At 40.3% G+C, this 17,593-nt stretch overlaps 1 protein-coding gene across 1 annotated transcript; it reads right to left on the bottom strand.

Annotated features, from left to right (window-relative positions):
- Positions 1-5,174: 5,174 nt before the first annotated feature.
- On the bottom strand, positions 5,175-16,408 carry LOC124261199 (glycine N-acyltransferase-like protein 3). The gene is made up of 6 exons (XM_046695517.1): positions 16,326-16,408; positions 15,404-15,525; positions 14,640-14,756; positions 8,538-8,649; positions 6,544-6,661; positions 5,175-5,918 (listed from the first exon to the last, which is right to left on the bottom strand). Exons 2-6 carry the CDS (start codon positions 15,476-15,478, stop codon positions 5,504-5,506), a joined length of 837 nt encoding a protein of 278 aa, XP_046551473.1. The 5' UTR covers positions 15,479-15,525; positions 16,326-16,408; the 3' UTR covers positions 5,175-5,503.
- Positions 16,409-17,593: the final 1,185 nt, after the last annotated feature.

The following is a 17,593-nucleotide window of genomic DNA, read 5'->3' as shown; positions in this document are numbered from 1 at the left end:
ACTTTCACCAGAAATATTCCAGATCGACTATGAAGCAGCAGTTATCAGTGCTATTAGTGAAGTCTTCCCCGACAGTTCCGTCCGAGGTTGCCTATTCCATTATTCTCAAGCTTTGTGGCGTCAAGTTTTGGAGAGGGGACTGTCTCGCGACTACATGAACAACCCAGCAGTCCAAGCCCACGTTCGACGAGCAGCTGCTTTGCCACTCCTTCCCCTGAACCAGGTCCAAGATGCTTGGTTTGAAGTCATCGAGCAGTCTCCCGACGGCGACAGAGTAGCAGCCTTCAACGACTACGTCACCAGCACCTGGGTTGAAGATGATGCCAAGTTCCCAGCACACATCTGGAACCAGCACGAAAACACAGGCCCGCGCTCAAACAACCATCTTGAGGGATTCCACTCTGGCTTGAAGAAACGCATACCCCGATCACACCCCAACATCTACCAATTCGTAAAGGAGCTCAAGAAGATCGAGAAGGCATGGACTTGGAGGATAAGGAGACCACGAGCACGTGTAGACCGTGATCGAGATCAGAGGATCGAGAGACTCAAGGTGCAGCTTTCCACCGGTGTGAAGTCTGTGATGCAGTTCCTTGATGCTGTTGGCCACATCCTCAAGCTAAACTGAGAACTCAATTCAATCAAACTCATAACTCTGTGTGCTCCTGATGACAATGAAGTGCTTTATTTATTTTAATTTAAAATCAAAGTTATTAATGTATTAAAGTAATGTGAATCACATACATTTGTTTGTTTTTCCTATCCCTTAGGCTGGTCCATTATTCCATGGGTAACATAGGCAGGAAATGGTGTGCAATGGTGCATAAAGTTGTTTTGATAAGACTGTAGGCGAAACGGTGATGTAGGCGATATGAGGACAGGCCTAATTAGGAGATAGCTAAATCCTAATTAGGAGATAGTAACTCCCAATTAGGAGATAGTATCACCTAATTAGGAGATAGTAACTCCTAATTAGGCGATAGTATGTCCTAATTAGGAGATACTAAGTCCTAATTAGGAGATAAACAAAATTCAGACTGTGGCACTAGGACGCTTCCGTACATATCTGCTCTGCAAAAATGAGAATAACTTAATAGTTAGATAGTTGCCTCGCCGAAAAGAACCATATCCCTCTTAGGAAAGTATTCTTTTTCAATGTTGTTGTATGCATAGATAAACACACACATACAAACATATCCATGATGTACATACATACAGACGTACGTACGTACGTACGTACATACATACATACATACATACATACATACATACATACATACATACATACATACATACATACATACATACATACATACATACATACATACATACATACATACATACATACATACATACATACATACATACATACATACATACCCATCCATCCAGGCAGGCAGGAGGCAGGCAGGCAGGCATGCAGGCATGCAGGCATACATACATACATACATACATACATACATACATACATACATACATACATACACACACACACACACACACACACACACACATACAGACAGACAGACAGACATACATATACACACTAACGCGCACACACATACAGACAGACAGACATACACACACACACACAGACAGACAGACAGACAGACAGACAGACAGACAGACAGACAGACATGCAGGCAGGCAGGCAGACATACAGACATACATACATACATACATATACACATATAAACACTTACGCGCACGCACGCACACACCCACATACATACACGCTCGCACGCACACACGTACGCACGCACATACAAACATCTATACATACACACGCATGCATACATACATATACACATATAAACACTTATGCGCACGCACACACACACCCACATACATACACGCTCGCACGCACACACGCACGCACATACACACATCTATACATACACACGCATGCATACATACATATACAGATGTACACACTCACGCGCGCGCACACACACACACACATATACATACATACATAGCATATAAAACATACGCACACACGCACATACGCACATACATACATACATACATACATACATACATACATACATACATACATACATACATACATACATACATACATACATACATACATACATACATACATACATACATACATACATACATAGTATGCATAATAAATATCGGATTGTGTTTAGAACGCCGCCATGTACATATTGCATTCTACAGTAAGTATCCTTGAATAACTTACTTGGTGTTGGAAGGCGCAGTATATGGACATGTACGAATTAAGATCGATTTACTGTGGAGAGATAGAACCATATAACCTTTATAAAACTGACATTACAGGAGTACATATTCGCGATCAACCAAGCAATGTACTCACATCGGCCTTAACGTCCTCCGACATCACAAAGTACCCTTTCTTAACGACAGTGTGGACCTGTCAATTACGTCTTATAAAACAAAGGATTTTTCCTTTTTGCGTCAGATGTTTCAGAAGTCAAATTCAAATTCCGAACAGAAAATGTGAGCCTCTTAACCTACGACAAGTGTTTGAATGCACATTATTACGTACCTCGGTCGAATCAACATTACTGCATGGATAAAGTGATACGAAAGTGATATTTTGCTCTGAATATTTACGTTGTTTTCGTTTCCGTTTTTTCGGTAACAATTTCCAACTTCCTTGCCTTTAGGATTAAAGGATAAAAAATGCGGAACGTATTTATACTCATCTCCGTTTATAAGATATATATTTTCTTCTGGATAGTGCGATATTTTTAAAGTGGATTATGCACCTCCCTTGAAGCAATGTAATTATACATGTCATGCATAAAAAGCATTAAACACTCTGAAATTAACGATTTCTGTTTAATAATTGATAGCTTTGCTCTAACCCGAGTTTGCCTCTCCGACACTGTAAACATCAGGTCGCTGAAAAACATATGTCGTTATATTATGTCAACGATATGGTTCTGTAATTCATCAACTTTGCGGATGTAATCAGGATTGTACGTATGCTTCAGATGAACATTGAACGAAGCAGATAAAATGTTTATTGATATGAAGAAGGAAAAAGCGCTGGATTACTAAAGATATAGTAAAATCAGTATCTTCAACGATTCAGGACTTTCTTCTTAACATGAATACAAATTTTAAGCAAGAGTTGTACCATAATCTTTAAAATCTTCATAGAAACAAGATGTTCGATTTTATATTACAAGAAATTATGACAGGTGGACACAGAAGACAAGTTATTGGAATATTGCTCGACACAAAAAGAAACTGAATACACCCATAAACAATCTGCAGTGATATGAAATGAGTACAATATGTTAGCTGTCCTCCGACCACATAGCCTGGTCGCCTTTATCGAGAGGCCGAAGTGATATAGCTAAAATATACTAAACAGCAAAAGAAACGCAGCAGGAGGGATTTTTTTCATTGCAATGAAATCTATTGAGTTATATAATTCGTGATTGCATTGAATTTCAAGTATGGTCACTACCATGGGTGAACATCAATGACTGGGTATTCCCTCAACTTAACAAAGTCTATTGTCCATCAGTAGTGCATGTGACCTCCTCGAACTGCCTAGCATGCATGAGATGAACTTCACATTGAATGAAAAAATCTCTGGATGAAGACTTGGGGAACATTTTTCCATTCTCTCACCACGAATGCTTCTAGTTGGTGTATTGTCTGTGGCCTTCTTTAATTCTTCGTCCGATTTTGTCCCATATATGCTGGGTGCCTGTTGTGTGAAAGAGATAGCAAAGGTGGCGCCTTGATGCTGCTGTTTCTCAGAAAGTCACATACAAAACTGAGCAGTGTGTGGGCGAGCTTTGTTCTGTTGTTTTCAGGCTGTGTCGCAATCAGGGGAGCGACGTGACGTCGGAAAACGTCATCTCTGAAAACTGCAGCCGTCACACGTCGACGGAAGACGACATTAACTAATTTTTAACAGAATATATCCATGCAACTCAAATGATACGCTGTGGAAGTTAAATATTTGTCTGAAAAAGACCAGAACCTGATTAGAGCATTATCCAATGCCACTGTCAGAATTAAAAAGCCAATACAAAGGGTATACTATGAAAAGTTATAAAATATCCAATAGACACAATCTTTATTTTTTACAAGAGCAACTGAATGAGCGAACAACCATGAATGAAAAGGTATCACATAAAATGACAAACCCGCATCCACCTAATGTATTGTATTGCAATGAAATAGGTTTCAGAATGAGTTTGACATTGCAACCGCCACGTATTAATACGGATCGTGTTTCTGTCTGTATTTATGTACATCTGTGTTAGAACCTCATTATGTGACTAAACAGAAAAAGTACAGGTACTAGAATCTGTTCTTTACTGAAAAAGTGTAATCCCAAATATACTACCCATCAAAAGTTTAGACTCACTTAAAGCATTCACTATATGTTATGTATATACATGTGGTTATGTATGTTACACAGGATTAAATCGACACGTTGTATTTATACTACGTGGTACGAACACACATACACATATCTGGGTCTTTTGTGTACTTTTTGTGTACATTCTTTTACCTTTAGTTTGAAAGTTTGAAAAAAAACACAATAGACAAGTAATTAAAAGTGCGAAAAATTCCGATTAAAAATGACAATCTTTGATCTTTTCGTGCAAGGTAAAGTGTGTAGTTATGTACATTTGTGCCCATTGCTTGCTGCGATAAGCAAACAATTCAAAGCTTTTCATTTGCTCACAGGGTTTCACTTGCAAGATTTTGCTTCTAATGACTTTGCGGGAACAAATAGAATGGCGTGAGTGGGACAATGTAGATAATCCGAATGAAAAACAATGAAACAAACAAAATATTGCGTGTCAAAGCTTTAAGTGAATTGACATACATGTATGTGTTACATAAGTTTTACACAAAATGTGGTGTCAGTATTTAAGTTATTTTATTCTGTTTTTACCACAAGCACGTAATATAAGCATAATTAGAGACGGTTTAACATGGTTTGATAAGTTGCAACTCATGCTTATATTTCCAATTTTCCAAGCTGTGCTGAACATAAACCAAATCAAATAAATACACATCAGTTATGAAGAGCAAGGATGTTAGTTTAGTGGATATTCAACTTGCTTGATATAACGAATGCGATGTGTCGGTGAAGATACTAGCTTGCCCGATAACCATGTTACGTGGCTACGTGGAAAGGTAACCATGTTACGTGTCTACGTGGAAAGGTTGTATTCGTTGAAATAAATCAAATCGAATAAAGTTGTTATGGATCAAAATAATATCTCCTTTGTCCCACCACACATGACAACGGTTCCCAATTGCGCAGATCGATGCTCATGCTGTTGATCACTGGATTGTCTGGTCCAGACTCGTCTATTTACAGACCGCCGCCATATAGCTGGAATATTGATGACTGCGGCGTAAACTAAACTCACTCACTCACTCACTTTGTCCAACCCAGCAGCTTCTCAGTGGCATTTAACTCAGTTATCATGAGCTTGTTTGGGTGTTTGTTCTGCATACGTCAATATTAAAGCTTTGGATGTGAGTGACTTTTAATTGCTATAAACAACAAATCTGGTACTAAAGAAAAGCCTATGGCTTCATTAAGTTTTATTGACCTCGTGTTCTTTGGGTCAATAAACACAGATACACACTGCCACTTCTGAAGACACTTGAAAGCGAGATGTGACATAATCACCTTGGCGTACCCCTTCCCTCTGTGTTCCTCCAGAACGTGTAACATCCCAATGCAGCCATAGTGGTAGGTGATGGCAAACCCAACCATCTCTCCCTCACTGTTGTAAAGACAGCAGGAAGGTAGTTTCCGTATCATTTCTTGAATGTAATCATCAGAATATTCTCTTCTCAAATTCCAGAAAGCATCTACCATTTTGGCTTGATCTTCTTTGAGACTCTTAAGCGTAAAACCTTCTGGCACTGGTCTGAAAATTAAGTTTATGAATATAAACGACGAGGCTTACTCGCACCTGATCTATCGTGGTGTCGAATGAACGGGCATCATTATGATAACATTAGTTTACATATGTGTATGATTCTTGCCCTTATGGTGTGTCATCATATGAAATATGTTTACATGCCGTAGAGTATCCCCAAGAGTGTATCCCCCACTGTCTCAACTTGTCTGTTAAATGTTGAGTGTAATACATGACTATATTGGAATCATTTGGCTAATGTTATTGTCTAATGTACCGTTTCAACCGACTTCCAATTTGCATTTTTCTGGAAGAAGGTGGATTGCCCGAGACATGAAAAAAAGTCTCCTCATGAATTAACCAAGCATCCAATATTCCCTTAATATGACAGTGGTTCATTTGCAAGAATATTTACATGGCTATGTCATATGTTCATGACTATACCTTATATCAGGATTAATTGTAAGCAAGGTGACACAAGTATTCGATACCAGATATCTGCCAATCAATGAAATGAAATCAGTATTAAAGTGTGTTAAAAAGGCCCAACTTCAATTGTATGGCGTCCCACGCGGTGGTATGAAGGGACAATGACTAAAGCCCCAACTAAATCAACGTATGTATCATAGTTTACTTGAGTTCCAAGGTATCTTCCGTCACACGGAGGAACACGGCAGTCGATCCAAGCGAGATGGAAACTTGATGGTGTTTCATCACTTCTATCACAACAGACATCAGCCTCGTGTCCACACCTAAATAGTCAATGCATATCGTATATAATAATGTTAATTTCTGCTGAAAATAAAATATTTAAAGACTTTATCAGAATATTTAATCAGGTGCAGAGAAGCGGCCGCCTACGTTGCCAGTTGGATCCTGTTGACGTAAGAGGGCATAAGCAATTTAGCTTGTCATAATCTTACAGTTCAGGTCGGAGTGAGTGAGTGAGTGAGTTTAGTTTTAAGCCGCTTTTAACAATATTACATCAATATCACGGCGGGGGACAACATAAATGGGCTTTATATATTGTGCCCATGTGGGGAATCGAACCCGGGTCTTCGGCGTGACGAGCGAACGCCTTAACCACTAGGCTACCCCACCGAGCAAGTTCAGGTCGGAGAGCAAGAGTATATCACATTACATCAAGTACCCACATCCTTTGGCCTAACTGGTACCCTTTTGGAGAGAGTGGGTGGGGAATATTTCAGCAATATCACAGAGGATTGTACCAGAAATGGGCTTCACAAATTATACCCATGTGGAGAATCAACCCCTGGTCTTCAGCTTTAACCATTAGGCTATCCCAATGCCCATTCCTTGAATGTTCTCATTACCTGAAGTGATGCCATCAAAATATATAAATGTATCTGATACAAACATGTAAGGGAGATGAAAGTGTAAGCGTATGTTCCTGTACGTAGTGACAGATGTTGTCATTGTCATGTATATTTGTGCTTTTGAAGCTCTGATTGATTTTTATGCTTTTTTCACTGCTTCTGTCCTCTGCATTTGTCTTCTCACAAAAAGGGATATTTTGTTGAATATTTAACGTTGAATAGGTCGAAAATGATTCATGTCGAATTCTTATAAGAGTTTTGTGTGTCAAATATGATAATTGTTTATTTTGCATTGAAATGAAACATTGTACAGCCATGAAGATCGGAAACGTGGTGTAAAGTATGAGAAATACTTGTGAGTCCCGTTTATGAACTCCTAAACGAATAAACATTCGAATTTATCAACAGCAACACGTCCTTATCATACTTTCTTGGAAGGTTTACCCTTCACATTGGCTGTGGCCAAGATGGCAAGGCATGAAAAATAATCATGACATTATAATCACAAATTCCAATGATAACTTAGTGAGTGGATTTCGGAAAATGACACATTGTGGGTACAAAGTCTTTCTGGTATAATTATCTGGCGTTTTCCTAGTTGGTACGCGCACTGTTAGGGCAATGGTGAACCAAAAATCATAATCGATTATTTTTAATCGGGTATCTAAATTAGATCAAATTAGCCTCGTACATTATTACAGTTATAACATTATCTCCCTGGCAATTCAATCGATGTGCACCCCAATTACGTTCACGCATTCCGAGGTAGGATGCCGCCAAAGCTGTCTTACCGGGTATCCATTCACTGCTTGGTGAAGAGAGGCAAATTTTAAACAAGAGATTGCATGACACGCATTTTGAGTTATTAACATAATATTCAAAATGGCCATTTGACAATGGCTTATATTTATTTGTTTTTGCCTGCCAAATACCCGTTGTATCGCAGGGGCCTACAATAGTCACATATCAGCAAGACAATCCAGTGACCGATACTGAGTGAGTGAGTGAGTTTGAGTTTTACGCCACTTTCAGCAATATCACGGCGGGGAACACCAGAAATGGGCTTCACACATTGTACCCATGTAGGGGAATCGAACCCGGGTCTTCGGCGTGGCTAGCGAACGCTTTAATCACTAGGCTACCCCACCGCCCTGACCGATATTGTGAGAAGCATCCACGACGAAGGTGTATGATGGCACCCGAGTAAGCAACCTGACAATCCGATGCATTTATATGCCTATAACGGCAAGCATGGGTTGCTTTTGACCTATTCTAACAAGTGACGACTTACATTCAAAATTCTGTTTTCTTGACCAGTCTATAACATCATTGTTTTGCAGGAGATCCCTTAGTGCACCCGTATCTGTAGCAAAGATGTTCACAGAGGGCTCCAGAAACTGCAACTGAAAATCAATTAAATGAAGTACAGGTCGTGCCGGCGATAAAAACGTGTGTAGCTTTAACTGCTAATAAGAGCGGATGGTGCATCCATTAAACATATGTGTTTTGTATGGTATAATATTCATGAAAGCATATATATATCTATGATCCCGAAGGGTCGTTGCGATGTTGTGGAACCGGAACATTTCTCACCCTGTGTACGCCTAGAATGAATGAGGGTAATGTAAATGGCACATTGTGGGTACATGTTCTGCACGGGATGATCCCATTTCGCCTACATCCCATTTCGCCTACAGTAATTGAGGATAGCAACTCATCCATCCCTCATTCAGTGAATGGGATGGCCCACATTTCCTGCTCAGTGTCGTCAAAAGAATATGTTCACTGTTTTGTTTTGTTATTTTATTAATTAAAGTGGTTTGATGCTTAATAATGCAAAGTACTGTAATAGGTTTGAGATCGAAGTTACTTTATATCTATGTTGATAAGATTTGTTGTTTTAATAAAGCCTTAATAAAGTGGCTACTCTCAGGCTTCCTGCTAAATGTGCAATTTTGTTATGTTCTCTTCCCCGTGTACTGTTGTTTTAATGTACAGTATATAAGGGATCTGAAATGTTGTTTGTGATGTCAAAATGGCAAACGCATTTCTTCAGAGAGTAGAATTTATTACGACACAGAGAGGCGGGCAGCAAGTTCTATATGATGGATATCGCTATCGACTGAATGTGAAACGTCAGTTGGCAACACACTGGAAGTGTGTTCAGACAGGATGCAAGGCGCGTTGCAGTACCATAGGGGACCACATCACCATTGCATCCGACCACTGCCATCCCAGAGAGAATGAAGATCATACGCGTCTTCTAAGCCGACTCCGTGAACGTGTGCAGACCGACATCACTCCAGTTTAGTAGATCTACGATGATGAGCTGAATGCAGCTGAAGATGTGAACGGAGCAACCATGCCATCCTTCAACAGCTTGAAGTCCGGACTGTATCGACAGCGAAGCAAGTGTATTCCACCTCTTCCCCAGTCTCGAGCTGAGGTTGATCTGCAAGAACCTTGGACTCACACCCCGAAGAACACCACCGAGACCGTTACCGGTACGGTACCATCGCCAGAAGTAATCCAGACTTATTTTGAAGCTGTCGTCATTAGTGCCATTGTAGAAGTGTTCCCTGAGTCGCCACCCCGTGGATGCTACTTCCATTACTGTCAGGCCCTTTGGCGTCACGTTGTTGACTATGACCTGGCTCTCGATTACAAGGACTAGAACCTACCAGTCCGCTCACATGTGAACAGAGTTGGTTCCTTGCCCCTGCTGCCTATTGGTGAAATCAACGCTTTCCAAGAGAGATATGGAACCAACATGAAACTATTGGCCCGAGAACTAACAACCACTTGGAAGGCTTCCATCTGGGACTAAAGAAGGGGTTGAAGAAGTCCCATCCTAACCTCTAGGAATTTATCAAGGAAATCAAGAAGACTGAGTCAGCTGACCGACGACTTCGCTTGCAGATAGACCATGATGCTGGAGTCCGCTCACGTCCTCGCAAGTACAAGGAACTGGACACTAGACTGACTCGCTTGAAGGACCAGTTAGCAACTGGAAGAAAGACAGTGCTGCAGTTTCTGGACGCAGCTGGACATTTAATTAAACTGCAAATACAATAGATTTGTTGAGAACAAAGATATGAACTTGATATCTTCTATGACTTGACATATAACTTGATATATTTGTGCTTATGTGATTTGATATAACTTGATATGTTCAAGTTCATCATTATATTATTTTATATATACTTGAGATAGATAGATATATATATAGATATATAGATATATATAATTATTAAAATGGTCAAACCAACTCAACCCGACTCAAAAGTTTGTTTCTCATTATTTGGGTTAGTCCATTAAACTACAGTGAACAGCATACAAATCCTATGTTCACTCAAGTGTAAATTTGTTTTGATAAGGGTGTAGGCGAAATGGGATGTAGGCGAAATGGGAACAAGCCTTCTGCACACATCCTTGCAAGCTCGGAATTTTCGTGACCCCAAGGACTGACAGTTTGTTAAGGAGCAATGCCCTTCGCTACAGTGCTTTGTCTCACCTTAATCCACCTGTCACCGCTTTGGATTGTCAATATTAGGTATGTTTACCATGTTTATCAGTGTTATGAAATGATAAGGCGTCAAGTTTCATAGCTTTAATGTAAACAAACAAGTTACACTCCAACGATGGCGTCTGCTCGAACGCGCATAGTGATGCACTGCGCATGCGCGTCTCAGGGAGTGTTTATTGTCCATTGTCATTGCACGATACTGTAACATCTCCCTTTCTTTGAGATAACTTGTTACCATGGATAACATCAACTCAAGACCAAACAATAAAGATATCTCTGATAAGTAAGTATTACTTATTACTTTGGTTTTACACTTAAGACCTGTTAACCTGTAACCTGAACCAACAAGTCACTTAAAACCTTAAAGTCACTGATATGAATACTTGGTTATTCTCATAACCTAATCTCGTGATGACTTAAGCCCTAAACATAGTCATTGAATCGTTATGGCTTCCTCACGGCTCGGCCACTGGATGTCCTGAACACAGGGGGAGTGGTAACTGCTGGTGGTTCCGGGTTCTCGTACCGGACATTTGGTTCGGCACTCTGTGTAGTGTCAAGGTTGTCGTTCTGTTCCAGAGAGATAGGAGGATACACATTATACTCAGGAGTGATGTCAACACTGCCTGGCGACACCAACTGCAGGTGTCTGCGATTACGCCTGAGGTCATCTTTAGGTGTTCTGATCAAATATGATCTTGGCATTGTATTCCAGCCTTTCTCCCCATCAATCTGGAGACGAACTTCGTCACCAGGTTTCAACTCTGGGAGGGATTTCACATTGTGGTGTTGGTCAAAGAACTTCCTTGAACACTCCTTGTGAATTTTATCACTGACTCGCACAGCATGGAAATCTGGCCACTTAGGCTGCAACACCTTCTCTAGGGTCGGGAGGGTCCCACGAAGTTGTCTCCCCATTATCAACTCTTCCCCGTTGACTGAATCGGAGTGCTCCTGTAGCTTAACAGAGCAAGGAATGGATCAGTCTGCTTCAGAGCGTGTTTTGCTATTTTCACACCGGCTTCGGCCATCCCATTAGCTTGTGGAAAATGGGGTGAAGATGTGGTGTGTTTGAATCCATACTGATTCTTGAACTGCACAAACACATGAGCTACGAACTGCGGTCCGTTGTCTGTAACTAGCTCTTCTGGTATATCCCATCTTGAGAATATGCACTTGAGCTGGCCAATCACACCTTTCGATGTAGTGTCCATTAGATACACTACTTCAAGATATCGTGAAAAGTAGTCGATCACCACAAGGTATTGGAGTCTCTTAAATTGTGCATAGATCGGCCGCGACTCTCTGCCATGGTCGATCGGGTAGGGAACTTGGCTGTAGTTGCTCTGTGCTGATTGGTTGATCTGGCAAAATGTACAGGAGGATACTTTATCCTGAATGTGTTGGTTGAGTTCAGTCCACAACACACTCAATCAGTCCCTGGTGTCCCTCATGAATCCTATCGAGAATGTCTGTTCTCATTTCTTCCGGGATCACAATCCTGTCTCTGTACAGTAGAATGTTTCTGGATACTGACAGTTCACCTCTGCACGCGTGTGCTGGTATTGGCACATCTCTGTATGCCGCCAGCCAACCGTTCCTAGTCAGTGACATGACAAGCTGAAGAGTCTTGTCCTGTGTCGTGGCTTCCTGAATCTCTGTGACTTTATGGTCCGACATAGGTTTTGTCTTGATGACGGACTCCGTGTAGGCTTCTACTTCCTCTACCAGGTTGTGAATTTCCGCTGCACTGGAATTTTCTGTGTAGTTCAGTGGTGCCCGTGAGAGCATGTCCGCTACCACCATGTTCTTCCCTGCTACGTGTTGAATCTCATCAGATACATAAGGAGACGAGTGCATCTGATTGGTGCTCTATCAAGATCTGACTTGTTGATCAAGGGTACTAGCGGCTTATGGTCTGTCAGTAGTCGGAACAGGTCCAGTCCATACAGGTATCTTGCACACTTCTCGCAAGCCCAAACACTCGCTCCGCCTGTGTGCTGTGGATGACCACACTTGCAGCAATTTGGTGGTGAGTTGTTAAGTCCGCACTGCTGGGCATGTTACAAACTGCTCCGTGATCCACCTTGTCTGCGTCCCTTGTTGCTATAGTAACCAGACTTGTTATGACGTTTCGGCTTGGCCCCTCTAACTTTGCCTAAGTTAGTGGCACTTCTGTCCGCACCCTGACTCTTTATCATTTCAGAGTTTCTAGCCATCTGGATTGCTGTTTCAAGATCCAGTTTTGACTCCATTTGCAATTGTTGTGCTAGATCCTGGTCTAGGATTCCTGTGACAATTCAGTCCCGAATGTATTCACCTTTCTTGTCCCCAAAATTGCAATATTCTGCCAGTTCATATAAGTGACGAATAAATGCTTCAACAGATTCACCTGGTTGTTGTGATCTCTTGTTAAAACATGCCCTTTCATAAATCACATTTCTCTTGGGGATGAAGTGATTATCAAATAACTTCAAAACAAAATCAAAGTCTTTCTTTTTATCTTCATTAGGAAAATGAAAAGACTTCATGATATGTTCTGCTTCTCTACCCATCGCATAGACGAGTGAACTTACTTGTAATTCGCCATCTTCATCCTTGTATTTAGACAAAGTGAAAATTGAAAATCTTAGGCGCCTTGAATCCAGACATAACGGGCGCATTATTACAATTTATGCCACAGATTCACTCACAAAGTTAGTTTGGGGCATCGGCGTGGTTTCCTACGGTGTTTCACATCTGACACCATGTTATGAAATGATAAGGCGTCAAGTTTCATAGATTTAATGTAAACAAACAAGTTACATTCCAACGATGACGTCTGCTCGAACGCACATGGTGATGCACTGCGCATGTGCGTCTCAAGGAGTGTTTATTGTCCATTGTCATTGCACGATACTGTAACAGTCAGTACATGCCTACGACATTAGGACAATTATCGGGTTGAAATGCTTAAAAGTAGAATTCATCAGAGCATACCATTCAGGTGAAGTTATGTATTTTCCCTCAAGTACATATCGACATCCTTTCAAATTTACAACTCAGATGTTGACATATTGACAGATGTTGATTTCAGCGTGTTCGTGACGGCTGTATACTAAGACAGTTAACTGTATAAACTGTTGGCGAGCTGTGTTAAACGCCGCTTTTCATATATACTACCCATCAAAGTTTTAGACTCACTAGTGTAAATGTAACCAATTACTTCAAGCAACTGTTCTAAACTAGATTTTGATATTCCATACTGTTTAAAGGTACTGTTTACACATGAACTGATGTATTGTAAAACAAATTAGTAACGTTGAACAGATTATCGTCAAGAGATCAATAAAAGATGAAACTCAGTGAAAATTGGTGAATTCTTAACAAAACTTTACACCAAAATGCAGCTGTTCACATGCACGATATTTGCACATGCTTTTCAGCAATTTGATGCATGATCATTGTGCAATTCATCTGCAGAAGGTTTGCAGTTGGCTCCCCAAGGTTAGTGGAGAAATTCATCTTCGATGTTACCACATACATATACATAACATATAACGAGTGCTTTAAGTGTATCTAAACTTTTGATGGGTAGTATATTAGATCACAGCGTTTTTCGGCACACTTGTATCGCACATACAAGCATCGATCACAACCAGGACACATTTTGTATCCCAATCTGCATCGATCGTCACACATATACATGCAACATATTACCACCGCACAACATATCCCGCGAGTAGACCAAGAATAGATTGACAAGACAATGTTGTTGATTCACGTAAAGTACACGTTCAAATATCCCGTCTCTTTAAATAACGATACATTGTGGCATTCCTAATGACAGTAGTGATGACATGCATTATGTTTGAAGTATGCATATACCTGTAAAGATTTCCTGTTTGAGCGTACAACCAGCGCTTTAAATTCAGGCCATGTGTCCACGATGAACTCATACCCCGTTATGAAATGTTCTAACCTGGCTGAAATTTCTCCACAAATCTGAAATCACAAAGAATATTTTCCTGAGTGAAGGAATTATATCAGACATCATTTCAATTTTACTCGGGCTATTCTCATATGGCTGAAATACGTGACACAAATCGTTCCACATTGATGTTATATTTCGCAACATGCAGAACTTGCTATTTGTTGAATGCATTCTACGGTTTCAAATGAGAGTGAATGAGTGAGTTTAGTTTCACGTCGCACTCAGCAATATTCCAGCTATATGGCGGCGGTTTGTAAATAATCGAGTCTGGACCAGACAATCCAGGGATTAACAGCTTGAACATCGATCTACGCAATTGGGATACGATGACATGTGTCAACCCAGTCAGCGAGCCTCACCACCCGATCCCATTAGTCGCCTCTTACGACAAGCATGGGTTACTGAAGATCAATTCTAAGCCGGACCTTCACGGGTGGTTTCAAATGTGGATAGCACTATTCTGTCTTGTCAAAAACATATGCATAAACGTACAGGTACCTATACTGTGTAAACAGATTGAGTTTTACGTCGAGTATCTCTGTACAAACTAGAAACAACCCTGTCAATATAGCATCGTTTTCTACCAAATATGCAAGTAATTACCAAATAGGGATATGGCTATACTAGTATGTTAGTTAGATAAAAGTGAAAACACTACCTTAATCCACCCGTGATATTTAGTAACTTGGTGCATGACGTCTCTCATCTGGTTCTCCGAGAGTATCACAGGCATAATGACGGGCACGAATGATGATATGAATTCAGCCAACAGATTTCCTTCTGGGGATACAAGAGGTTATACAATGTTGGATACATCGTGGTACATATACGTTAATTGTAGATAAACGTGTGTGGTAGACATAAAATATATGTATATCTTGTATAAAATGTTATTAGACGATAAAAGCACAGTAACTCAATCCTGGAATAATGTACGATGGAATCATTAGCTTGTTGTGTCATAATATCACACAAACTTACACCAGAAACACAGAGCCGACGTTTAGCAGTGCACCATAGCACATATCTTCACAAAATAATTACACAACCCGAATATCCCTCCTACGCGTGTCAACGGTATTTTCAGGGAGCTGGACATATATCATTGTATATAACACATAGAATTATATGTGCATCTTTAACAGTTCAGTACAAAGAGCATCTGCTCGGAAAGCGGAATGTCGGTGGTTTAATCCTGTTTAGTTCAAGGCATAAGTACATGCGGCTTATACCTGAAACATGTATCGGGACAAATCTAATGGGGAACAATTCTATACAATATTACACAATACATAAATGCACTGTTGTAGCATAAAGAAGAATGTCAAAATTGTGCAAACTTGTAGACCCGTCAGTATAAAGATATTTATATTTGTGAAGAAACTTTATGAAAATCATTGAAGATGGCATGTTGTGTTCACTGATTGTCAAAATAATAGTTCAACTGTTGGCCACACTAACGGATAAGTCACAATGCTATTTCGCTATAGTTACTTTTATACTTAACGTTAAATAACCCACGAGCAGAATAACAATGTACCACAGTGACAGATGTGTTCAAGTATATGAGCAACACGTACCTCACAACCGCTGTAGTTCTTCAGCGGAAAACATTTGCTTCACCAACTTAAATACGGGATATAGTGTAGCAGGATTTATAGGCCCGGTGCCCGGTTCTGTCAAAGGGACAAGATGAGACCATTGTCTAATTATTACTTAGTCCAGAAAAATGATTCATTTATCTTCCTAGAAGACGTCATGAGAGATAATGATTCACAGAATTGAAGTCACGGTGATATAACTTAGAAGACGTGTTGTATTGGCCGTGTTGCTTACATCCGTCACTGATTCAACCTGGAGATGTCATTCAAAGAGCGCGAGTGAGTTCAGACTGAATGTCGGCATTGTTTCTGCCCTATACCGACGAGTCAGCTGTTAGAAATGCAGTGAGAATGATTTTATCCATAAAATTAAGCTAAATACTCCCGAGAAAATAGAGTAGAATTCATATTTTGAAATGCCATAGTCACTGACCAATCGCGGATCCAATGGACGTTGAGAAAGCGAAGTTTAACCCTTCTCAGCTGGTAACCCTTTGATAGATAAATTCATTGTTGCTGGAATAAATCAATTTTCGGTATGCCATACTTTGTATGCATTAATCGTGGGTTCTTTGATGAATGTTTCACAAAGCAATAGAGAATAGAGGGCACCTTAAAAATATCAAATGTGCAAGGGCTACTTTATGTTATTAAATATGCAGTTAAATACTAAATGTCCCTGCTGGAATTTCTTGTTTGTTATTAGTAGTATAGAGAAAGAAAACTAACATTTCAGAATAATTTCCCTTCTTAACTATATCACAGAAGTGAGTGAGTGTGTTTAGTTTTACGCCGCTCTCAGCAATATTCCAGCTACATGGCGGCGGTTTGTAAATAATCGAGTCTGGACCAGACAATCCAGTGATCAGCAGCATGAGCATCGATCTACGCAATTGGGATACGATGACATGTGTCAACCAAGTCATCGAGCCAGACCACCCCGATCCCTTTAGTCGTTAGTCGACAAGCATGGGTTACTGAAGATCAGTTCTAACATATCTTCAATTAGACAATTTATGGATGATCAACTTCTTTATTCGGATCATGACATGTTACAGGTGTGATATCAGCAAAGCACAGTACCAGAAACAGGTAATAACATTGTGCCTCGTCATACACCGTATTCAGATTCCCTGATATCATTGTTGCGCCCGTTGCGTGCTCAACATGACGAGGTGATATATACCAGGAGATCCAGTTCTGTTAACACGGTCAGATGTACATGTAGGTACGAGGTCCTGTTGCTG

Source organism: Haliotis rubra, unplaced genomic scaffold (genome assembly GCF_003918875.1).
Source record: "Haliotis rubra isolate DU_JTF1 unplaced genomic scaffold, ASM391887v1 Scf790, whole genome shotgun sequence".
NCBI classification, from domain to species: Eukaryota; Metazoa; Mollusca; class Gastropoda; order Lepetellida; family Haliotidae; genus Haliotis; species Haliotis rubra.
This window is presented reverse-complemented; position numbering and strand designations above follow the sequence as displayed.